This window comes from Schistosoma haematobium, chromosome 1 (genome assembly GCF_000699445.3).
Source record: "Schistosoma haematobium chromosome 1, whole genome shotgun sequence".
Taxonomy (NCBI): Eukaryota; Metazoa; Platyhelminthes; class Trematoda; order Strigeidida; family Schistosomatidae; genus Schistosoma; species Schistosoma haematobium.
Window position 1 is genome coordinate 25,750,791 of NC_067196.1, and position 26,827 is coordinate 25,777,617.

A 26,827-nucleotide genomic window follows, 5' to 3' on the forward strand; every position below is an offset into this window, starting at 1 on the left:
ATATTCATTTTCAATCTTAATCAGCTACAGTAATTCTAGTAAAGTTTGTCTTTCTAGAAACAAAACTTCAATTTTTTTGAAATAAATTTTAATTTAGTAGTTCTTAAGTATTTCTTGCTTTCGAATTACTGATTTACGATTCTTTATATATAGAGAGCAGTTCACATATCCAATACCGTACCATTAGTTGCTACGATCTGCGACTTTCAACTCAGATTTACACGCTTTGTATATCCTGCTAAACCAAATATGCAAATGAGAGATGACTGGAAAGCTTCAGTTGGGAATCCAAATAGTTAAGTGTGTAAACCATTGGCATACATACAATTGTTCTTCTAACCTAGACAAGAACATGTAGGCTGCGATGTTGAGTGTGTGCATAATAGAGTTCTCCCGATGTCACATTTCACCTGTGGTTTCTGATTCACCACTTGATCTTAAGATGGCGTACGAGCATGGGTACGTAATATGTCTAGACTCCCCCGCTCTATCAAAAATAAATTTAGGGAATCTAATAGTTCAGTAGTATCCTATCTGACCATAACATTGTTTGACATTGATCCGAACCCCATCGAAAGTACTGGTTCTCTGTCGATCGCAAACAAACATTTCAATGAATGCTAACCAGCGTAAAATCCACGTTTAAAGCCTCTAACAACTCACCAGCAAACAGTACAATAAATAATAGACTTACGTCGACCAGTGATCCCATTATAACTCGGTCGGTCAGTTTCAACTAAGTGTCATTGTGATATTGGTTATTACTACATGACAGATCTGTTTTGGATACATTTTCTTTGGGTAACATACTGTGATGCTAAGTCACAAAACGCATTTCCATCATCATTCTAAAAGTTTATTATAGTCAAACCGAAAATTCGTTAATTTTATCAGCTTAGTTCATTGATAAAAAAGGTGGCTATTATTATTACTATTATGAATATATTGACTTTTGATGAATGATTCTGTATGTTTATACATGCATTTATGCACTGATGCAGTAAATTACAGGGCTTGGTATTACGTTGTATTATTGTTTACTTTTAAGTAGTTGGAAGCAATCTAGAAAAATATTTATCTAATCGGTAGAAGCCAGCGGTAGTCATTAACTGTTGCATTTATTACATAATTGCCCTTTCTGATGAACTGTTGACTTTATCTTCTTTTAAACACTTTATAATAATAATGTTTTATGTATTTTTAATGCCTCTATGATACTAAAACCCTAAAAATAGATTGATGTAAGAGGAGGATACGAAGAAATACAATGAACTACATTTATTATCCCAAATTACTTGAAAAAATGACTGAAGTAACTTCATATTGTTTGACTCTATAACACATATTGACAACTGGGTTTCAGTTTACTTGAATCGTTTAGATAGCACTGTATAATTTAAGTATGTCTTTCTAATTTTGGCTAAAGGTATATATACACCCAAAATAATAAGTTACTTATCACAATTATTTACTTATTTATAGTGTTTGAATTTTTCGGATCAAATTGACCTAACGTAATTATTGGAACTGTTTTACACTTTGTGTTAACTTTTCTGTAAAAAAATGGATATGTGTTCTGATAATAATTGATTTTGACCTTTATTTGCTAGTGAAAATACAATATTTGCAATGAAATGTATGTATGGTTGTCAATTTTCTGGTTACTTTGTTCTGGTTAATTGATCTCGCCAAAATTAAATGTGTCCTAATTGTGTTTTTATTTTTATTTTCGGTTAGATATGCAGAACTATCTTTGAGAGTCCCACAGTCTCCTTTAAAATTAAGTTTGGATCATCGATCTTGAAATCTTCATTGTCTCTGATGTCTACGTTATGCAAGCAAATAGATCAGCTTTATTCAGGAACATCGTACAAACTTGATTTAGTCAGTAGGTATCATGGAGAACGTTAGTGTCTTAGTGACAGACAACAAGCAATAATTAGATATTGTTTTGTTAATTACTGTAAAGTTAAATTTTCCACTCAGATCTGTCATCCACGTTATAGAGTTGATTAGTAATTCCTAACAGATAGTATAGTATCGGTTAAAGCATGAGGGTTTCTTACAAACTCATCTTTACAAGTACTTTAAACATGAAAAGCTAACGGAAAATTTTGTTGAAAAACAGATTATTCATACACAGTACTTTATCTTCATAAGTTACCAGCAATCATAATCTTCATTTTCTATTCTAACATTTTCTCTTTATCAATTTGAATATTCACTGAGACTATAATTTATGAACGACCTTTGAGCAACGCTAAAGTAACTTTCAGAATGTTCACCTATTTATTAACTAGGACTACATGAGGGTTATGAACCAATGTGAGGAATTAGATTTAGGGTTTTCATCACGAACTGATATCAGCTAAAATGCCAAGACGCTATTTAGCCAAATGGATGAATTAATTTCGCGCCAAACCTCATGAACTGTTACCTTATATATGATTGCTTCGTCATAAATTATAGTCTCGCCGAATATATATATATATATATATATATATATATATATATGGCAGACTAATCCACACATTAGTGGGTTTCCTACTCTGTATCACTAGTCGGTTTATGATGGCGATCATGTTGGACAGGCGACAACATATAAAAATGTCTAATATTTCAAATCATACAAATCATTAATATGTAAAAATAACTATTTCGCCATAAAAACATTCATATGCCCTGATTTATTGATGTCTCTTCCACTATTCTTTTTCTTTTCCTGATTTTATTTTTGTAAGAGAAGTAAATTTTTCATATTTAGGTATTTAGTACTGTTTCAATAAATCTACTGCGAATATTTTACTTTGTCCTTCCCAAAATACACAGTATCTAAAGCTTAAACTACTTTACTACCAATTATATATATTTAATGAAGGAAATCCATAGAAATTAGAATTGATGTCGGCATTGTCCCTTCCAGTTCATTAATTAACTGTTAAGTGATATGATCTACCTATTTATGATCAGAAGTATATATATATATATAACTTTCTTGTATTTGTACGCTTAATCGTCCGGTAAGTATAATTTTGTACACGTTGTAACCATATCCCTTATTTTATCCTAAATTTTTTATATAGTCCAATGACTTTTGTCATTTTTCATCTGAGACATGCGTTCATATCCTATTTCTACTCAACAAAAAATAATAAGCCTTTAACTCATCCAAGTAAACATTATTGTTTAATTCTTGTTATTCAAATGTCAATGTGTATATACATACTTATTCATAATAGCGCGTTTTTTTTTAAAAATTATTGTTGCAATGTTGATGATGATAAATGAACATTTGTATTTTTTTCATTATTTCCGACTCTAAAGTGAAATGGGCGCCAGTCACTATCATCATATGATCTATTCTTTATCAGAGTTTATATGTGTGCATTCTCCTAAGGTTTTGTCAAGTAGTCACATTTTCTTGTGAACCATTTCTTTCCTGTTTTGTTTATTTTTCAAATATTAGGAAGCAATAGAGTACAAATAACTTAAGTGGATTATTGAAAAGATTAATTGATATCTGAACTGTTAGTTAAAACACTATAAGTTGATGTTTTCTTTATACAAAACTTATTTATGAATATATTTTCTTGATAGTAATGGTTCTGTTTTTGAGAGTGGTAAATTGTTCGTTACAAGTTTGTTTCTCTTGAGTAGTAGTAAACAGTCTCAACATTTTTTGTCCAGTGAAACTTTGCACATTGCTTATTGAGAACCTGTTCAGCTGTTTACATGATTTATCACAATGTTTATCCGACTAAACATGTAATATCATTGATATTGTACATGTAAATCATTGGTCATTAAGTAGGTAAACGATTGAAATGTATACATATATCTTATAAATTCATAGATCATTGTAGACATCACGCCTGAGTTGTTCTTCCGTAATCTCATATGTTATATCGGGCTAAAATGTTTCATAACTGTGGGCTGAAGGTGGCTTTACAAGATGATTGACTAGTCATGATCTCCAGCAAAGAGCTAATATAGTCACAATGTATATTTGGCCTTCATAAAATCAAGTGAGGTCATTGGTCTTCCTGTAATTGTTTGACCTTAGCACTTGTGTTAGATTCTTGATCGAGAAAACTTCAAATCCCTTGGTTTCCAACTAGTTTTCATTTATACAGATATCCAAGTTTTATGGGGTTGTAGTGTTTCGGCTTGGGAAAAATTTCTTCATACAATTGGTACGTCCGTTGTCAAGGCTTTTGGTCGGTCGACGGGTTTCCCTACCTCTCAAACAATATGAATCTACCATTTACCTCACAAACTAACTTTAGTTAGACATCTATTTGGACCAGGAAGCATTGGAGAGCTATTTCGACCTTGTGATGAACTCTTTCTCAATAGATTTCCATGACCATGCGGGGAATAAAACCTAAAACCTTCAGGTTCCAAGGCGGTGGCTTATCCTTCGGACTGCTGAACCAAAATCTGATGATTTATATTCCTAACTTCAGTTGACGATACTGCACAACCATACTTCAGTACTATGGTGGCCTCATGTTTGGATTTTATAGTTCATATTACGAACTGATCTTAGAGAATCATTGAAAACCAAGAAGAATTGTACGTTTGTTTTATATCGGTTTAGAACATATCAATACGCATTTATGATCCCACCGGGAATCGAACTCAAGATCTGGTTACCTAACTCACGTCAGTCAGTAGTGTAAACTATAAAATCATTTTCATCAAACATGGTATCCGTCGTATTTGTTTATATAAAACCACTTTTAGTACAGTCTGTATTATCATTAATGCCTCATCCTAAAGAATATATTGCTTAAAATTAAGTACATAAGCACCTGTTCATGATAGTTACATTGTATTTGTCTCCAATACTTTTCTTTCAAATACTCTTCATATTTATTCAAGTTGATTATATTCTGTTTCACCTAAAATAGATACTCGTTTAATTGTTATTGTGTGTGAACCTGTTGGTCAAAATTATTAGACATAGGTCACAAAAGTTAACCTCGTTGGTTATTAGGTGTGGCTAGCTGACTGACAACACAATTTAAGATCCTGTTTACACTGCTCTTCTTCTGAAAAAAAAATTTTTTTTTCACTTTGTTTGTAGATTTCTTATCTTTGCCATCCATTGTTTTTCATTCTGATGCTCAGCTTATTTGCACTTTCTATATATATAATGTTAGTTTGCCTTTTCGCTTATATGCGTAAGATGTATACAATCTGATAAATATGTCATATAATGAAATACTATGGAATTAAATTTTTATTTCACGCTTTAACATACACATTGTATTTCAGAGAATAAGAGAAAAGATGTGAACAAGAAGGTTGAAACAACAAAATAATATTTTTTTGTTTCCGGATGTATGTGTTACAGCAGGTATTGCTTGCTTTATCTAAACAACGTATCAATTTCTACGTATTAGTAATTATTTTCTTATTCAACACTATCCCACTTACTGTTCATTAGTATGAAACTATGATATTTATATCAGTGAATTAAAATGTATACAAAACCCCAGAGTAAGTAGTAGGACGATAGTGACTGAAAAGTCTTAATATGGTTACTCTCTTGTGTTTTTCCTTGTCCACCTTGTGCTTCATCATTTTTTTTTAAAAAGAAAAGTTACGATGTATGCTGATGTTTATCTGAATATTTATAGAAAATTCGCTTGTTAATAGTTGTGGTATTCACACTTTTTACCCCCCTCACCCTCCACGCTTTCTTATCATTTTATATCTATATAGTATTATTTTAATTTTGTTGTTCCAGATTACGATGTCCGATGATGACTCCTCACCGTCAATTAGTCCGTATTGTTGTTGTTCAGACTACTTACTGTCTAAAAACATTGTTCTGAGGGTTTGTGTGTATGTATGTGAAATTCACATGTAAGCAGTTAAATAAAATGAACTGTACATTCAACCAAAACTAGGTTAATAGTTTTTGGATGCTTATACACGTACAGAAAATAAGTAACTTCATTGGTTTCACTACCGAAGACTACTTTTTAAATAGAGTTGAATAAGCTAAATGTTTTTGCAAATATTAAATGGTGGGAATCGGTATGAAACTGTTAACTTGTAAAAATAATTTGAAATTTTTAAAGTAATTTCTGAATTGTTCTTGTGGTTTCCTCTCATCATTAGCGCAGTCATCTTCAACCATTTAACGCAACACAATTATTTTTACTGTTAACTTTGGAAGAGTATCTACAATTATCAGTCTTCATATGTGATGATGATACTTTTTATTGTAATAACAAATCCTAGTATGTATAGACATCAAAAAATTTTTCTCCAGATACCTTTTTTTCATCAGAAATGTAACTGCTGAAAGACGATAAAATGCATCAAGAAGAAATCTCTTGTTTTGTGCAAAACACAAATTCAATTTGTTACTCGTGATCAATATGGATTGTTCAGTTGTAAGACAGAGAATAGTTTTTCAGATAAGTATAAGATTATCATAGTTGACAGTATGAGAACAGTTTTACTAGGATGCCTGTCAGGCTTCTGTTTATGTGGAAATAGCAGAATATTAAAAGTGTTTGAAAATTGCAGTAAGTAACACCAGTACTAAGTAGTTTGTCGTGCTTTTTATCCTCTACGTAAATGTAATGTGGATTGTGAAAAGTAACATGATGTTTAGATATTATATTCATTTAGTGTGAGAAAGTAGAATGCGAAACATGTTTTCTGTACTGTAAGTATCTGTCTCATGATGATACTGGATATCAAAATGTTTAAGAATTTAGTAGTGTACCAATGAAACCGGAAATGATATAAAAAGTAATGGCTTGTAATCAAGTTCTATAGAGGAGATATCGTCCAATTAAAATCTGACGAGTGTTATTTTTCTAAGGTGCACTTTCCATATGTGTACTGTAAATTAATTTATAGGAAAAATTTCCATTATTAAAGTAATTCACATATAAACAGTATGTGTTTAATCTTCTATTTCTCCATAGTATTATTAATACTTGATCTTTTTTGTAGCAATTCATGTATCATCTCTTTTTGTAACAATTTTAAATACTTTTTTGAACCACTTCTAAAGGAACTTCTTTTAGTTGACTAAGAAAATGAATCTATTAAACAAGAATGAGATAACAGCGCGAAATCAGTTGTTACTTAAAAGATATGATCGACTTAAAACTCAATTCATTACCAAGATATTTGTAGAATTCTTAATTTATGTAATAAATACTTCGAATTTTTCCTCCGCGTGGGATCGGGGATGCGCACTGCTGAGGAGTCTCATACTAAGACGAATCAGCCGTCCAGTGCTTCCAGGTTTTGAAGTTGTAGTCTAGCTTAAATCAATCAGCTCATGAATTCAACTATTAAAATCACTACAATCTCCACAAGCCCCATTCTGAACATTTCAAATTGTCTTACGCTAGTGGGAATATAAAAGTTTTCATTATGTTATTATGATAGGTCATTAATAGGTTCCTATATCATAGAAAAATGATTTTTATTCTGTTTATTTTTTTCGTAACTCGAATGTCTTAGACAAATGAAAGAATAAATCCATCTTTGACAAGAACATAGATCGAACGGATGTAATTGGTAATAACTAGCTTATAATAATTAACAATTGACCCGTAATCACTTTAATATATAACGAGATAATATAATACGTATGCTTTTTTTGTTCGAGTTACAGTTCAAATAAAACTAATTTTCAGTTCATTTATCTTTCAAGAATGTTTTAATGGTGATTAACTGGAATAATCTTTTTATAATTCATTACTGTAATTGACTGTCATTTGGTTAACGTGAAAAAGGGTAGGGTTTGGAAGTAAAATTCATTATGTAAATCTATTTTGTCTCATTTTCATTGTATTTGTTGTTCATGTTTAGTTTTGTAGTGTTTGCTTCGAAAGAAGAAATTTCTGGTGCTTGGTGTCCAGCCAAATTAATTCATAAAGAATTAGATGAATGGCTTCAAGTTGATTTTGGTGCATTGAAACTTATTAAAGTTCTCTTCTCTGAAGGTGGGGGTTTGAATCAAGTAAGTATATTTGTACCAATATGTGCTTTTTTCTTTGCTCTTTAGATAAGATCATTTAAAATGTGTGTATATTTATGTGGATCTATAACCAATCTTGTTCTACAGTCTAAGAGATTTTTTAAGGGATTTGCTCTCCCTCACTAAAATACAAGAGTAAGCTGTAAACGTTAACATCATTATTTCAATGACTCAAGCGATCACAATTGATTAATGAGGCTTTACTCTTTCTCACCAGAGCATTTTCCATACATATTAATTTAAAGAGAGGGCCCACGGATTAGGATTATCTGACATAGTTGTAATCTACTTCATTCCTATTTGTCTTCGATATATTTCATGAACTTTCTCTATTTAAGTTTTAAATTCATGCGGACTAACAATTTTATTCATTGGTGCTTAGTACTGCATTCAATAAGCAATATATAATTCATACTTTCTCATTTTTTTATGTCGGGTGATTTAAATATTTATACAAAATAATATGAAAGGTATAATTTGTTCTACATGGGAAACAAGTGGTGATCTAACTAGTTCGTGTGATCAAGATTCTGGTGATGAATTCAGCACATGTTTCGTCTCCTTTAATGAAATCCTAAAGATCGTATGGTTATATTATGCATCGTTTACCGTGTCAATTTGTACGTGAATGCGACAAAGAAATCGATTCATTACATTAGCGGATCTTATATGTATAAACTTAATTAGCCACTGTTTTCTCAACAATACGAACAGTTTTTTAACATAGTAGTGGGATGACACTATTTCTGTTCTCACTTATACTAATATGTTGATTTTTTTTAATGTCATGATTTGTGCATATCTCAACTCTCGACAAGCCCTAATTTACACACAAATGTTTCGACTGGAAATCCTATTTTTATTACCATTATTATAAGGGGATTTCTTAGTTTGACCAAATATGTGGATTAAGATGCTGAATTAAAGGCTATGGTAATTAAACCCATTCAACTGTCTTGATTGAATCAACCTCAAGTTAACTGAAAGAACATTTTAATTAGAGGCTGTCAAACTTATTTATATGTATGTAGTATTTTAAACAACGGAGTTTTCTCATTGCTGCTACTGCTGTCATCATCACATAACAAGCAGTTGGTCATATGTGAGAACAAAAATGCGCTTTTCATTTACGCTATCTTAATCCATAGACGAGAGTGTGTTTCGTTCTTTGTCGTTTTCGTTGGCTTACATGAAAAATGTAAAGTTTTCTACGACGAAAATATCACTCCATCATGCTGCGGACGTGTCAACTCTGGCGCATTCAGTCATAATGGGAGAGAAATTATAAAATAGCGAAATTCATACTTCCAATTAATTCTGTAGTAGAGATTATTCCCAAATATGTACAACTGAGTGACTAAATAAATGAGAACATAACCGTAATTACTGACTACGTTACACTTAGATTACTTGACAACGTGGAGTTTATCTCCAGCCCCACCGAATTAAAAGCCAATCATTCAAGTCTCCCACTATCATTCCATTCTAGGTAATAGTATAAATATCATCTTATATAATCGACGGGTATACATTTTGCTTTATGATTGAGATAATTTCACGGGTCATACACAACATCCGACACGAAGTCCCAATCATCCTTCTTGAAACAAGTCACTATTGATTGACAAATAGAGGATGTAAAATGCTTCCTAGATTTCCTAGTAATTGTTTCCAGTTAATATCGATGTTCGTGATAAGAACATCTATTTTTAGCAGATAACCAAATTTCTACAAATCACTTATCATATGTATGTAATCTAACCTTTTCCTACAATCGTCACTTTTTGGCTAATTGTTGTCAAGTGAAAAAATGTGATAATGATAATAATAATGCTCCTTGTGTTGAAGCAACTTGGTATTTTGCTTTTAAGCAAAAAAACAGCCTATCTCCTCCAAATGTCGGGATGGAGTTAAAAATTCTATCTGATAATGAAAATCTTTCATTGTTTTGTCTCTTTCTTTTTTCCCTCCTCCAAAATTTTTCAAAGTTTTCCTTATTTTTTCCAAAGCCCATCATTTTTTACTGAATTCGTGTAGCTTTTAATATTAGTCGAAGTGATCAAGCAAGGGATGAGTTTCTTTTTTCCCCATTTCCCTTCATTATTGATCTCGGCGTGGATATTTTTGGATAATATAATAAGTAATGTTACGTATTTCACAATACACATGTCTTTTGCTTTTCAGAAACTTTCTTTTTTTATATGCCTTCTTATTTTTATATAAATCATGATTATCCGTAACACTTTGCCCATGTGTTATTTCATATTTCTTATATAAAATATAGCAATTATAACTTGTTCTACGTTGAAAAGAATCTTTTTCTCTTTTTACGGACAAATAGAGCATACCTACACAATCATGGACACTTGTAATCATTAAAGTGAACAGTTCATCAAGAAAGATGAAAAATATGAAAACAGAAATGACATTAATATATTACTTTCTTATGTCTGTTAATTCTCGTAAAGGAGCATAGGCCGTTCTATTAAGATCCATATTAATTTAGTCTCCATTGGTATATATACATCCTGAATAGTCTACATCGATAGCGTACTTAGTTATACTGTTAGTCACAATCCAATATTAGTGGAAATAAAATTATTGGCGTAATATTTTCTGATTTCATCTAATCAACTCATATTTGAGTTCATTTCATTGTGTTAACTGTACGTTTATTATTAATCAGCTAAAATTATTTATACTAAGAAGTAATTTTAATAATATTTTTAAACTCTAATTAGAAATAAACATGCTTATTATTTCGTTTTAGTAAGCTGGAATATATGAGCTGTGAAATGATCGTATGAATTGAGGCGATTATATTTTGATTGTCTTTCATGACTTGTATACCTCATTTTGATATCTAAGACTGTGAAGTCATGTAACACAGGTTCCAGTGCTGCAGGGTTTATGAGTTCCCTCACGGTCACAATTCTGTCTTACGGACGTGTATTAACTAGTACGAAACGTAGGTTGAGGGTATCTTGACGACTAGTTCCGGTCGGCTAACCACATGTCCATGATTTCATCTGTCAGATACATGTAGCATAGTCTCCACATCTATTTATCAGAAGCTTCTGTTTCAAAATAATAGATCATTATAATATATTATCTATTCCATATCCTCTGGGTATTATCATTACTTCGTCGCTGGAAATGATATAGTTTGGCTAATATCAATCAATGTGATTAAATCGTTGATTAAATATTATCAGAAACACAATCCATTAGGCCGATGGTTTGTTTAGCTCTTGAATTTCCAAATACAGTTCGAACGTTTAAACTGAAAGTAAGCGTATCTACCAAGATAAAGGATACATCTATCTTTTCAGTGCGCTGTAATTATAATGTATTATTTCACAAGTGTAACTGGTTAACGAGCCATCATCAGTTGTGAACTACGCGTAAATTTCACATACTTGCTGCCTAGTCATCAAACACTAATCTTAACTGTTTTTTTCTCTCTCTAATCTAATTTTTTCCTTCAGAACTTCAAATTGTCATCGTTCTGTCCCATAAGTCATAAGTCCTTTGTCCATTAGGTAAACTTTATTTTATAAGCTTAGTTCAACTGTCATTTGTCTGTCTTTTATATAAAATATAAAAAGCATTACCTGCGGACATGATGATTATTAAATTTATTCGGGGCAAAAATATAAACATGGTGTATGCGGAATAATAATATATATATATATATATATATATATATATATATATATATATATATATATATATATATATAGTCTATGTATCATCCATCTCCACGCTTCTGTTTGGCCTTTTCTCCTCACATTTCTTCTGCTTCATTATCACTTCTATACTATATTATGTCTCAATTTTATTCGAGTTATTCCACTTTTTTATTTATCTTGAAAACAAAAGTGAACATCCATTATTTCATACTTCTATAATCGAATCATACAGGGAGTAAGAAAATATTCTCCTTTTCAATCTATTTGTGCTGCAGCTAGCAAACAAACATCTCAAATGATAATTTATCTTTGAAAAACATATAAATAATTGACCCAAGGTTAGAATGCTTTATTCATTGAACACTAGTGACCATTTCCCATTCATTGCATTTATCATTTATGTGGAATGAATTTCCAGCGATTAAGAAAGATAGTTATGTATGATGGAACACATTGTGTTGTTGTAATTTTTCTTTTTAATGTAAAAAAAATTAACCATACTGTTGTTTGTTCCAATTAAAGACCGATTTAAATGTGTGTGTTTTTGTTTTTGTATATTATTGTCTCATTTCTCCGTCTTGTCTTGAAATTTGATCTATTTATAAATCATCCATAACCCCATGGGACTGGAAACAATTTGTATTGTATTTAGTCGATTGTTTTAAACAAACATTTAGGGTTCACTTAACTACTTAGGGGTTGTGATTATTTCCATCTGTATTCGTCTTAGTCTTATTTTATTTCTCATCCTTAAATAGTAATATAAAAAATAAGAAATTTAGACTATTAGATTCCCTGTTCACCTGGTCATTTATGTACACATACATTTACACAGGCATACAGTTTCGTTCATATCTGCTTTGAGATTTTATAATCTCCTTAATAATCCATCTCGTTTACATCATTGCCTATCTTGTGACAGCTTATAATTTGATATTGGTTATTGATACTCATTCCTGGTTAATCGGTTTGTTTCGTTTCCCAATCAACTACCACTTCATAGTTATTTTATAAAAATAATAATAATGAAATAGCTTTATTCAATGAGATAAGTTATGTTACAGTAAAGAGTTCTCACTAGCAATTGTGTAGTATTGCAGCATACATTCAACCATTAATTATTCTAAGATATATCTTATAAATCCTATTGACAATCGGTATCTGTCACCCATCTTGATTTATAGAAACTTTCCATCCGTCCATCTGCTACCAATATTTTATTCCATCCACCATATATAAGATTACATGTCACTGTTTCTCGTTTCCTCAACGGATAGATTAGAAGGAAAATATACCAACAACAGTATCTGTGTTTCTATTTGGGTCTTCTTGTGTTTAATATCGTAACAAGTTGTAAGCACACAAAGATTCACAATTACTTAGTCCAAATAAATATAAAACCGGGAAGGCTTATTATAGTATTTCCGTAGTTAGGAAGTCGATAATGGCTTAAACTTTTGATCAGACCACTGACACAGTAACCTGTATATAAATGTAGAATTTGAGTAAATGAAACTAAAATGCAGTTAACAAAACAACGGATTCTATTTCTATGACGTAACCTATAACAACAGTTTGTCTAATGATCAGTTTAATTTGTGAAATGAAAACAAGATAAAAATATAAAAGGCTTCATCGTTGAAAATTCCTCTCATTTAACCGCCACTATAATAGTCTAATTGAAGATACTTAGAGGATTAATCTCATACCAACGATATTTAATCGAATCTGATTTGCAAAGGAAATAGTTGGGTGTTAATGATGCTCATTAAATTTTGTTTAGCTTCTTTCAGTAATATTATCTCGAAACAAAACAATATTTACACCAGGTGAATATTTCTATTTCATAAGCTGCCTATATCAATACTAATAAACTTATCCTTTATTGTCAAACCTGTCATATTGTCTGTCTAGTTTAGTTAGTTGTTTTTTATTGTTTATTTCACTTTTCATAGCTTTTTGGATGAATTATGATGGGTATTATAGGTTTGTGAGTGGTTGGTTATACTGTCAGGTCAGATGTCAACTAACCTGGCCTGGCCCAGTTTTCTTAAGGTCAAATGTGTAATTTATTTATCGTTATTCATTATCATCGTCATCGTTATAACAGTCATTTATTGTTGTTTTGTCTTTATATAAACAACACCTTCGCTTGATCATAATTCCATCTAACTGGATTAAAATGGGAACAGCAACAACTTAAGGAGAGACAGTAGTTTTATACATTTAAAAGTGTTTGTTTGACTAACTACAATAATTAATTGTTCTCCCATTCTTTTATCTATGTAACATTTACAAACATTTGTTATTTATTACCATTTTTGACGCTAGAATATTTTTCTTTCGTTTATTTTTCAAATACATTGACACCTTACGATAGTTTTCAGTTTCTGCCCTCTTTATTTAAATGATATGTGTGAGGGGATTGCAGTGTCTTCTTGTATTCAGACATGCTCGATGTCCTGTTTGTAGGTTATAAACTCTCACAGTGCTCCATCTTATCTCGTCTGAACACCTGGGTAGTATCACTAGATTCCATCACACAATAAATAAATGTGTAGTTCAAAACCTTGAATACGTAAACCTGTGCATGATTGATGAGTAGAGTCACATGAAAACCATCCATAGGGAACCAATAAAGTATATGAGTTTGTTAAGTCCTTTTCTTTTGTATTCATTCTTTACTCTATATTTTGGCTTTTTTTTATCATTCCATAGTTGTCAAATCGTATGTTTTATACTTAGCTTTACTATTAGATAATGGTTAGAGGAAATGGGTAGGGAACTCTCAGTCCTACAAGAGGTCAACCGAGACCTGAATAGTTCGGTAATAACGTCTGAGACTGCGATTCTGGATGACCCTTGTTCGAATTCACCAGAGGGCAGTAGTCTCCTTAAGATTACAGGTACTCTTTGCCCCTGAGGACATCCTTTTGACTACACCAAAACATCTAACATAAAAAAGTGCACGCGATTTCGAGTTACTTAAACTAGTAGCGACACTGCAACTTTGTCGGTAGAATGGGACTAGATAAAAATGACAGTATTCACTACTCAGTGATCAGTCAATGTATACTTAGCTTCCTACCACAATGATGAACCTTATTAATTTCTCCTTTCGTCTGCTTTTCATTATTTTAAACTCCTTCCTCTCACTTTGCTGACGTAAGACACAATCATTTGAGTCGATACATATTTACAGCAGGTTTTACATCGCATGTGATTGATTTGCACATCATTCTTTAGTGTATATTTCACATCGATAATTAGTGCATAAATATGTCCTTTTCCATCTAGTGTCCTGTTTTATTTCATGTTGATCTATAACGAAAGGGAATATCTAACCGTGTGGTAACAACTACTTAATTGGTTAGTAAAATATTTGTCTGAATATTAGAAGTTCTTTCATTTAGTTATGGTAATCAACAAAAGATAATATTTGTCATTGAAATGATAATTTCACACTTTCACAACGATAGAATAGAGTATTTTGTATTTACTTAAACGTTAGATTTTACATTTTCACTACATTAGTTCATCGAAATTTTTACAAAGGTTTAATGTAGATGATATTATCTCACAAGCTGTTGGCGCCCTCAATTTTCATATTATCATTTATAGTAGTAGTGGCAGTCGTAATGGTAGTTCACATAGTTACTTCATTTTTAAGCTCCAGACATAGCTTTCGTATTTTATAACACTGGAAAAGAAAATACCTATCTATCAACGGTTTTGTTTCATATTTATTTGTATTCACTACTCTCAGCAATCTTCATACTACTTAATTATTGACTGTTTACAAACAGTTAATTAATAATAAATCCAATCACTATGATTCTGTCAGTAGATACATCTGCATTGCAAAATAATTTTTTAATCAAATTTCTTTCCTCATGTCATCATGTTGTATGGTAATGTTTTTTTGTCCGTCGGATATTTAACAAATTCATTTCAATATGCGAATGAATTCCCTTGTATGACAGTTGACCTCGTCAATTATAATGTTGTTCTAGAAGTGTAGTATGCGTGTAGTACCTTTGGTTTCAAAGTAAACTACAATTTATATAATTAATCATTCTTATTTAGAAAGTGTTGTATGTAGATTAATGGGAATACGCCTAGTTAATCTTATAATGTTATGTAACATGTAAACAGTGTTCAATGAAACCAACATGTTGTTTGTGTAACCTTTGGCCTAGTAACTTAATGCAACTAATGAACAAGTTACTGTTCCAAACTTTATTAACTGACTTTAATCAAGATACAAAACCAGCAAATAAGTAGCATCGTAATAGTAGTAGTTAGTTTTCATAAATTTTTATGCTGATTAGTGAGTTAGTGTGAGTTGTGTATTCAATTGACGAGTAATAATAAGTCGAATGAAAAGTCGTGATGTTAATATATATGACTATCACTCTAAATTACATTATAATTGATGAACTATTTACAGTATGTATGAATATATTGAACATTTTTGGTGCCATTCATGTGTTTGAGGTGATTTCCAGTGTAGATAACATTTGTTTCTCCTTCATTCCCATTTCTCCGCTCAAAGAAGGGAATAGAAATGTAGAAGATAAGGTGTTTATTTGAGTTAGTTAATAGGATGTTTGTTAAGCAGTTGCTGCTATACTCCTATATAAACAGATGAAAAGTCTTGTTTATCACATCGTCTATTCTCTCAACCAAAGGGGGATAGGGCTACATGTATGCTTAGTTGCACAGTATCTGTGATAACAGGCTATGATTTCTTAAAAAAGAGCAATGTTACCCTGTTAGGGATGAATATATATTCAACATGTAAGTCGTTTTTTGTATTTAAAGAATAAAATAAATGTTTTATTTATTACTAAATTTCTTTTAAACAAAAACTATTCTGTTCAATGTTCCAATTTTCATCAGTTGTTATCTCTCGCTTCTTGTTTGTCTTTCATCTATTCCATCAAAATATTTAAAAATTTGACATGATCTATATACATATGAATTTCTCGGTGATGCTGATGATAAGAGATAACAACTGTACTACTTATACCACACATGTTCCTCCCTGTCCACAATGCCTGCGATACAATAAGTCTAGGTGGTATATTAATCTTTTTGGTATGTTGTTTAATTTAACTATTTCTTTGAATAAATACTTTCTGCTTTTTCCTTGTTTTTCGAGTTCTTGACTTTCCTTTGTATTGGAACACTGATATTCAACTGTCTGACTGTAGAGATGTGTGTGTGCATGCGCTCAGGGTAAATGAAACATTTTTGTCCCCAAAAGAAATCAGAACCATGGCTGGCAACAATTCGTCTATTTTTATACTAGTTCACTTTAATTTTTCCTGTCTATAAATCTTGGAATGTGTACAGTTATGTGGTGTAGTTGTGTTCAATAACTCTAATCACCGTGCCTAAACGTGTGTCTATAGTTTTCAAATTCACTAAGTGTATGCATACATTTGAAAGCATTTTAATTTTCCCATTGAATTTGTTAGAATTAGAAATAAATAAGTTTCAACATTGTTAGATGCTTTTCAACGTCTGAAGTGTTTACCTATTCATACAGCCCGTAAAAATTATTTTTTGTACTTTTTTCCCTGTAGTAAATGTCATAGGTTTAGTACATATAAATTTCATGTTGGATCAGATCGATTTATGATTCGTAAGATTTGATCCCGATAAATGAACGCTTTAACTATTGTTTATCATCACACCTTTTCACTACCTTAGTGGATGCTATTCACAAGATTGTTTGTAATCAGTGTGTAGCGGAAAGTGACGTCGAAGTTACTACAATTATCAGACGAAGTGAAGAGTTTCAGCCCATTGAAAGCACGGCGTTGGCGGAACACCTGGACATCAGATGAGAATACAGTTCAGATGGAAGAGCACACTGAAAGATACAAATGGGAGATCGTAGGCTCTGTATAATGTATTACATGAGTACTTTGTAACTTCTCGCAATACATACATTCACCTTACATATTGTCGTACTTTACACTACTATGTCCACTCCGTTAATACCTCCATCAAAAGCTTAGCTTTCTATTACAGTTTACTCCAAGCTTGGTTTTCACTAATCGTTGATAAATGTTTTCATCATACTTTTAGTCTCTACAACAATGAGTTTGAACATATTTCACCAAATTTTGATAATTAATAACTTTATTCTTGTCTAGTCAGCATCATGCGAAACATAAATGAATTCTCAACGCTTTTTGGATAATTAATTTTAATGGATTTCATAGTTTACATCCTTGATTGACCTTAGTTAAGTAACCATTAAAGATCAGGGAGCCTTGAATAGTTGTTTACTCCCAGTATGGGACTCCTCAGAAGTGCACATCCATGATCTAAGGTAAGGTTGAATCCAGAATCCTCAAGTGTCACATCCAGTAAATAATCTTCAATCACTGAGTAGGCGTTCAATGTTTGGTATTTTTAGCTTCAACCAATTCCTAATATTGTTCCATCATCCTATTCCACTGTGGGTAATTGCTTCATACCCTACATGTTTGTACTCCATCGGTCACGGCTTCTCACCAAAAATCCACCACTTACATCTCAAAATTAGTCACTATCGAGCAAATGAACCATCTCCGTAAATTTTTTATCCCAATACTTTTTTATTAGTTATTGAGGTGAGGTAACTGTGTCATCCTAAATTATTTGCATATATTTTCTGGTTCTTAACAATAATATTTATTGGTATTTTTAATTTGGATGACTTCATTATTTCAAGTAGGTATTGCGTAAAATGGACATGATCTACAACCCAGACTAATATCGATTCTTACTCTATATTGAAGGTAGCCTATTTCTGAAACTTATTGAACTCGTGATCTCGTTTTGACTTTTTTCTCCGCTCGTGTCAATATACTGATATATATATCCCACAGTATATTGATTTCATCAATCATTCTATCGTCCCCAACAGTTTGTGACTGACTTATTTTACAAAAAGAAAGATTATTTTCAGAATATATTGTTTAACAGTAAAATTTTCAAATTGTGATCTATCGCTATCAAGTACAGGTGATGATAAATCAACCACTTACATGTTACGAATAATCCCAGTTGATTAAATCAGACGAAAATATTTCATTTTATCCCTAAGAATAAATGTGTTCAAGTTATTATGGAACTATTTAATATCCCCAGTGTTTTCTTCTCTCTCTTTCTCGTTTGTAGAATGCATTTGTTCCAATGTTTATCATTAAATATCAACGAGAGGATAGCACGAAATGGTATGAATATCGAATGAGAAATGGAAGCAAGGTAAATAAAAGATAAAAGCAACTAGGATAAAATTTATAACGTATAATTTCCCCGTAATCAATTTCCTAATTTAAAAAACCTGTTATATGCTTCTTTTGAGTTTAAAAAACTTCATGATACATGTTATTATGTATTTTTCATGAAATTATTAGTAATTACTAGCAAACATCAGTGTTATTTAATCACGGGTGGTTCTTTTCATTTCATGCCACCATTAGGAACGTGGAAGCATTGGACGGCCATTTCGTCCTAGCATGGTACTCGTCAGCAGTGCGAACCCACGATCCTGCGCATGGGACTTGGAAATAGGACCTTTGGACTCGCACGCGGACGCTTAAGCTTTATACCACTGAGCAGGCAACCAACGATGCTAATATCTAACCTCAATCAATCCACAGTATTACGTGACCATCTTCCACTATCTTCAGTGGGTGATTGCCTCACACTCGACACGTTTAAATTCCACTAGTCACAGCTTCTCACTAGAACTCCGAGAATTACCTCTCGAAGCTAGTCACTAATGAGCACGTAATGATTATCAGTATTGGGTTGTGGAGATTGTTGAGTTTTATTGAGACCATTAACTGACCAATGTTAGACCATCATTGAGTAGTCCCATACTGTGACGAAACGGCCATCCAGTGCTTCCCGATTTTCAATGGCAGTCTAACATTTATTAGTTCATGATCGCAGTGAAACTCAACAATCTTCACGATCCTATATTGTTGAACTTTTTCATTTTGATTGACTTTTTAATGCATTTCATATTTAATTATCTGCCTTATTGTATTCTTCACAGATCCAATTTCCTGTTTCCCTTTTCATTTCAAGTCATATTTGTCAGTAACATCGTACATTGATTTATATTGAATAGTATCAATAGTGTTGCATGTATTATGTCAAATGAATTTAGACAAGAGTAGTGGTTGTTGTTGTAGTACCATAACTACTTACTGATCAATAAGTCATTGACCTTATAATTTACTTATTTTTACATGTCTAACAACTACAATTGAACAGCTTATTGTCCGACGTATGTATACAGAATATCTATTGATTACTCAAAATGTAAAGATAAGTAGTAGTTAGCTTCTCATTCTTTTTTATTGTTCTACCTAACTGTTTCCGTCACCACCTTTCATAGATATTTTATTTATTTATAGAGTGAAGAAAAATATGATGAACTTATGAACGAGTTGAATTAAAATTGTAAAAATAAATTCTCTGCTTGTTATTAACTGAGTAGTAACAATAGCAGTAGTAGTATTCATTTAAGAATGAAGTTGGTTTTTTTCTTCTACAATTATACTCATAAATGGTTTATCTATATTTATGTGTACAATGATGGGTCATTTAATTAATAATAAGTTTAACAATTGCTGTAAACGTGACTTTACTAAACAAGATACATTAAATTATAATAAATGGCTAGTAAATTATGAATAATCAAATACTCTTCTTGCTTATTACATCATTTCATTCAAATTATACGTGTTTTAATAACTTCAAATGTGTTTATAGTTTATTAACGTGAAAAGTGATAATTCAGAAATGTTGATTTTACAAAAATTAAATTATCGTTTTATCAATAGAAGAGAGAGTTTTAGTACTTAAATGATTGATGAATATGGCTGTAGTTTTTATTAGATTGAAATTAATCATAATATTGTCAATATTTAATAAGTATACTGTATCTAACATCTTCAACTGGCTTTCTGTTGTTTTAGTGAGTGATTTCTGCGAATTAGAGTGTTATCTTCACTAAATATTTTATTTTGATCCTTAACTTTTTCCATATTGATGTTTTTCATCTGGCTGCTGAAAAGTCCCGTATTAGAATGGAACAACTTTTCAATGCTTGATAATTTTTAGTGGTTGTTTAGATACAGGCAGTCCGTGATGGAATCTGTTTTTTATGTTTAGCTTCACATTAAAATGGATATTGCTATTCCACTTCTTACTTTGTTCATTTTCTCTATGACTGTGTTAATATAAGGTATGATAACTCATATCGTGACATATTTGCTACCCGATCCTACTTTCTACTTCTCTGACCGACTAATTTACCGGGTTAATAGTAAAGAGTTGAAGTTAGTATCTGGAGTTCGTTAAAGAACAATCATACATCTATCTCAACATAGTGCTACAGGATGTCGAGTCACGTAGACTAGTAGCCACATACCACGTTGACCGATGGGATTCGACCATCACCAAAGAAAAGCTTGACATACATGACATTGATCACTATTCAGTGATCGAATCACTGGTAAACACGATCATAAATTTCTCCTGAAAGAAAAAAACTTTCACTTCGTACTTGTTTTTTCAAAAGAAAAATTAAATTAATAAATCTAACTGTAGTCGAATAGACTAGGTAGTTGGGACTCACTGAAATAGTTTTTTTTTAACGTTTTAATCATTTTATGGATTACATTCAGTCGTTTGAAGGCAATCTTCTTTTCTTATGAGAATATAATATAATTTTATTATTACTTCTTGTTCTTTAGTAATTTCACTTTTTTAACGCTTGCGCCTAACTCGTAAACAGATCTTGTGTTATAAATAATTAACATATTTGTAGTGCGTAGAAAAATTAGATTTTCTGATGTTTCGTGACTCAGTGTAAGCCACTTCTTCAGAGGATAAATGACCAAATCAAAACTAATCCAAGTGTGTGTTAGTTTATATCATCTCGTCTGATACAAAATTATCACCAACATTAACATCGTTCACACATTAAAAAAACAAAACAAATAAGCTCATACGGTAATGTTAATTACATCAATTTCTATTCCCAAATGCCTAATGATAACTCTTAATAGCAAATAAAAATAAATGTAATCTGGTACATGCACAGTTTTGTATTTACATATGATTTGACACTTCTAATTTGAATTCACCATATGTATCAGTATAGAATATAATTGTAATGATTTGAATGAATATCAGTTTTCATATACATTGTGCGCCGAAATAAATGCACATGAACATACACCTATGCATGCACCCACTCATACATACATAAACATGACTACCAAGCAAGAGAAGTATATACTGTGTATACACAACACCTCTATTCAATCTGTCTAAATATTTTTCCCCATTTTGTATTAATAACTTCATTTATCTTAGTTAAATCTTCATGTATATGTATTCATGTCGCCCCACAACCACATACGCACATACATTTGTTAGTGTGCATTGTAGAGTTACGAAGGTGTACATTTATATATGTATAAATTGTAAGTAATTTTGACAGAAACGATTAATTTATGATTTCATGATGCTGAACAACAGCTCTCCTTACCTCCCTCCCTCCCTCCCTCCCTCCATTTCACTTTTGACTTGGTTGACCGTTTTAATGAACTTCATCAAGGAACAGATAGTTTGTGTTGCTAAAATAAAGCAATAACAACGTCAACCCAACTCATAAATCATAATATGGCCTAATTTAAAGAAGAGTGGGAGATAAAAAATATTAAGACCGAATAATCGTTTTGTCTTATGGGATTGATTTTTTCTTTTTTAATATTTCTCTGTCTCTCGCACACATACAAAGTCTCGATACATTTTCTTCTTTCTATGTGTTCAATCTCTTTATTTTCATTGTGTCTCTCTCTCTCTATCGTTTACCTCTTGAGGTTGCACATTGGTAAGTTTGGTGGAAACATGCAACTTTACTAAGTTGATGATAATAACTTGTATTTTTCTCATTTATGAATTATTTATTTATTTACACATTTATCTGATTTGTTTTGTCTTTTTACGAGGTATTAAAAAGAAACAAACAGGCTATTCATGTTTTGTTTTCTTTATTTCATGTTTCTTTTTGTTATGTTTTCTATTTAGTTGCTTCACGCAAATCGAAATAGTCAAACAATTGTAATTCAATTAGATCCACCAATTATAGCAAAACGATTACGAATATTGCCTTATACTATGGAATCCAATCCAAAATTAATGTGCCTTCGATTGGCTATTTATGGATCTGTTTTCAATGGTCAGTGATTTGAATTATTGTTTTTTTATATATGATCGGAGTTATTTTTAATTAATTTGGTAAAGTTATGTTTACAGTTCTTCTTACTTGAACGGTTGTACTGATTGATACGAATATTAGAATGTTTGAGATGGCTGGATCGACAAATACGTTTAGGAAATCAGTAGATTTAATTGTAATATGAACTCATTTACTTTCTAATCGGATATTTATGTACTTAGTTTTAGGTGTTGTACTATGTGTAATACTGCTCGCCTGACGAGAACAAAATAGATGTTGACAATATGAAAGCTGATTGTTTTAACTGCCACTGTGTATTTACATGCTTAGACAGCCAACTAATATCAATAGTTCTCATATAAACATTGTGTTTTACAGCTGTTTTGTTTCTGGTATTGTTAAATTCCCTCAACTAGATGGTTCGTGTAGAAATGAGATTATCAGTTATTCCACAAGCACTAAATCACTTCCGCCTGTTAGCTTTAGTTATCTTAGTGGGCTTCTTCATCTTCATTTGTCCGTTTGTTGAAGTTGACTCTCTTGTTCAGTTGACCTCTAACCATATAATCGATTGACTTTTATCGTATGAGTTGATACGAGTTCATTTCGATGAATAATTTGGTTCCCAATTATCTTGAATACCATGCACCTAGAAAGCCTCTGGCATTCTTAGAATTTCCTTAATACAGAATTTTAGCGTTTTCCCAGTTGAATTTGTCTGTAGTTGCCCACATGCATTGATATCAGTGATAATATAGTGTTGTTTTACTGAAAGTCTTTGTTTGTGTACCGATAGGTTAGAGGTTATGAAGTTGTCTACTGTGTATACTGTAGTGTTTATCACAGTCGAATAATTAAGATGCTAATTTCTGCATAAATTAGACACTGTCTAGAGCAACAGTGACAGCTCTGCAATCAAACCATTTTGCTCAGGCAACACAACAACTCCAAAAACATTTATCTCCATAGTACTTGGTAAGTAAATTTTACTATTATATTCTACTCACCCGTATACTAACTGTTCCACATTATATGTACAGAGTAATATTATTACGCAGTTAAAGCTGTTTCACTTATTCAAACAAGTTCACACGACTTTGTCTAATTTAGATAGATCGGTTCGTGATTTCAAAAGAATTAGTTTGTTATAGATGAAAATATTGACCATAAAACATTCCAACAATCTTTCACTTGTGTTCATCACATTAATATATATATATATATATATATATATATATATATATATATATATATATAATTTCTAGTATTGTTATAATTATTATTCATTGATATAATTACACCGTCACTAATTATTTGAACAGTGATCGTCTTATCAGCATCGTCAACACATCATTTTGTAAATTTGTTGTCTATCATTTGATTTTCACCCTATCCTATAAGGAATTTATCATTGATACTATTATTACGAATATTATTATAGTATCGAATGAATTGATGATCAGTAGTTGTATTGTGTATATGATGATGATGTCTGTATGTATGTATGATATGAAGATGTTTGTATTAAAATGAACATTGGCCCATTGTGTCACTTTGTATTGTATGTGTTTACCCCACAACTCAAATTCTAATTAAATAATCATTTCTATGTGTAACCATCATAATTTTGATATGATGACATGTTTGACAAATTATTTATTTATTTTTCTGATTTACAATACAAATAGTGTATATTGTTTAGTGTAAATAAAACTATTATATATTAATTAAATTTAATAGGTGGACAATAATATTTTGAACATTCTTAACTACTTTTTATTCTTTTCTCAAAACTATAAAATACACACAATGTACAACGTCTACTCTTCATGTGTTGTCATTTTCGATTTGTATACTTAGATATTAATTGTATATGGTTTATTTATTTATTTTTTCTCTCACAAAGTAGAGAGATTTTGTTTCAGTTGTCAGTCAGTTATATTATTACGTTAGAATTTTGAATACCATCATTTACTTATTGTTGAAGCTGATGGTATATATATAATATTATGTATAAAACCAATGTTTTGGAAAGTCTCAATAATTCACAATACTAGTATAGAGTGTGTATGTGGAGACTGCTGAATTTGTGGTCTTACATCACGTAGTGACTTTGGTTGGACAATAATTGAGAACCTCAAGGCATTGAGCGGTTGTTTCGTTCCCTAACAGTACTCATTGGGATCGCACCAGAGACTTTCAAGCCACACACAGAGAGAGCTCGAACTTCAGACCTCTGAGTTGGTATTTATTGGTTTAGATTTCAAATTTCAGTCGTTTCACAAGCCATAAAATATTCTGAACGGTTAGTTTATGATATTTGTTTCAAAGACAACAGTTATCGATAGTGATCAAGTAGATTTCAACAGAAGCCTGTAAATCTTCACTGGGTGGCTGAAAGTACTTGATTTATAAGTTGCAGGTTATTCATCCAACTTTATAAAGTTGATTTTCTGAACTCACTTTCAGTGATCAATATACTTGTTAGCTTCAGTTCACTTACCTATTTACTTATGCTAATGTGAAATAAGCAATTATCCCTCTTTTTATTCTCTATATCCATAACTCGAACTAATAGGTCTAGTCTACTTCATTCTTAAACATAACTTTCATTTACACTTGAACAGTTAGGTTAGTAATGAATTAGTCTTTTAGCTAATTATTTTTAGATGATCACATTTGAGAAATTATTGTAACAGAATATCGCTATGAGAAGGGATATTTTCGTCTAGAATTATTTACACTGGTTATTTTGATTTCGTCAGTTTGAAACTAACATCAAACAAAATGTTCTGTTTTACTGGTATTCTTGATATTTGAAGTAGTTTACATAACTAAGCTAATACCAATTAAATAGTTGTTAGAAATTAGGAATTATTGAATGACCCTGTTATCAACTACATACCTATGATATTTATTATGTTTGATTCCATATTGAATTACACATTAACCAAGGGTTAAATTGTTTATCATGGAACCGAAAGAAGGAGAGCAATTCTTCAGTAATATGAAATTGTAATCATTAATAAACTAATATCAATGTGTAACGAATATCCCGTGGACAATGTATTATGCATTGACTATAAATACTTTAGTTCTCTGTTTCTGTCCGTTTGTTGGAAAACACCAAAATTAATGTTTCTAGGTTTCAATATCTTACTTTTCTAAAGAAAAATTTACTATCCATAAAGCTTTTGAAATAACTTTCCTTAAAAAATCTATTGATAGTAATTATCCGAATCCATTGCCTAGAAATTACTTTAGACAACCAAGTGTATGTTGTGACAATATTTAGTCATTGTGGGATGATAAGTAATGCAATCAGTTAATGGTGTAACCATGCGAGAATGCGTATGTTATAGGCTTTCACTACTCCCTTGTAAAGCATACATGTAATATTTGATAACGTTCTTGTGTATACTGCAACACAGATTTTTTTCTGAATATACAATTATACAGGGTAGAAGATTGATTAGAAGGACGATTAGTTGAATAGCATGATCGTTATTTCAAGTTAGAATATCTATTTTTATTCATATTGATTTCTATAGTTAAATATAATGTGTCTTTTGATTTAATGATGATTGTGTATCATAATCTTCTAATACACACTTTTACCTTAGATTAAAATGCATCTCAACACAGACTGAAATGTAATGCTAAACGGTTGTTTGTATTGATCTGTTCACATATCTTCCCATTAACTTATTTCTTATTTACATTTTTCGTATTTATTTTTCTTTATTAATATTAAATCCATCAAGATTTCCATTTCATATAATAGTAAAATGCTAACTTCATCAAGTTGTACTTTAAAATAACTTGACAATGTCATTCATTCACAATGTT

At 31.2% G+C, this 26,827-nt stretch overlaps 1 protein-coding gene across 1 annotated transcript in view; it reads left to right on the forward strand.

The window, feature by feature from the left end:
• The window catches only part of DDR2_2 (DNA damage responsive protein), an 84,111-nt gene that overhangs the window by 26,351 nt on the left and 30,933 nt on the right, over positions 1 to 26,827 (forward strand). The window contains exons 4-6 of the mRNA XM_012936236.2: positions 7,852 to 8,002; positions 18,892 to 18,978; positions 22,828 to 22,978. Coding sequence (XP_012791690.1) covers positions 7,852 to 8,002; positions 18,892 to 18,978; positions 22,828 to 22,978 — 389 coding nt within the window. The remainder of the gene's footprint in view (positions 1 to 7,851; positions 8,003 to 18,891; positions 18,979 to 22,827; positions 22,979 to 26,827) is intronic.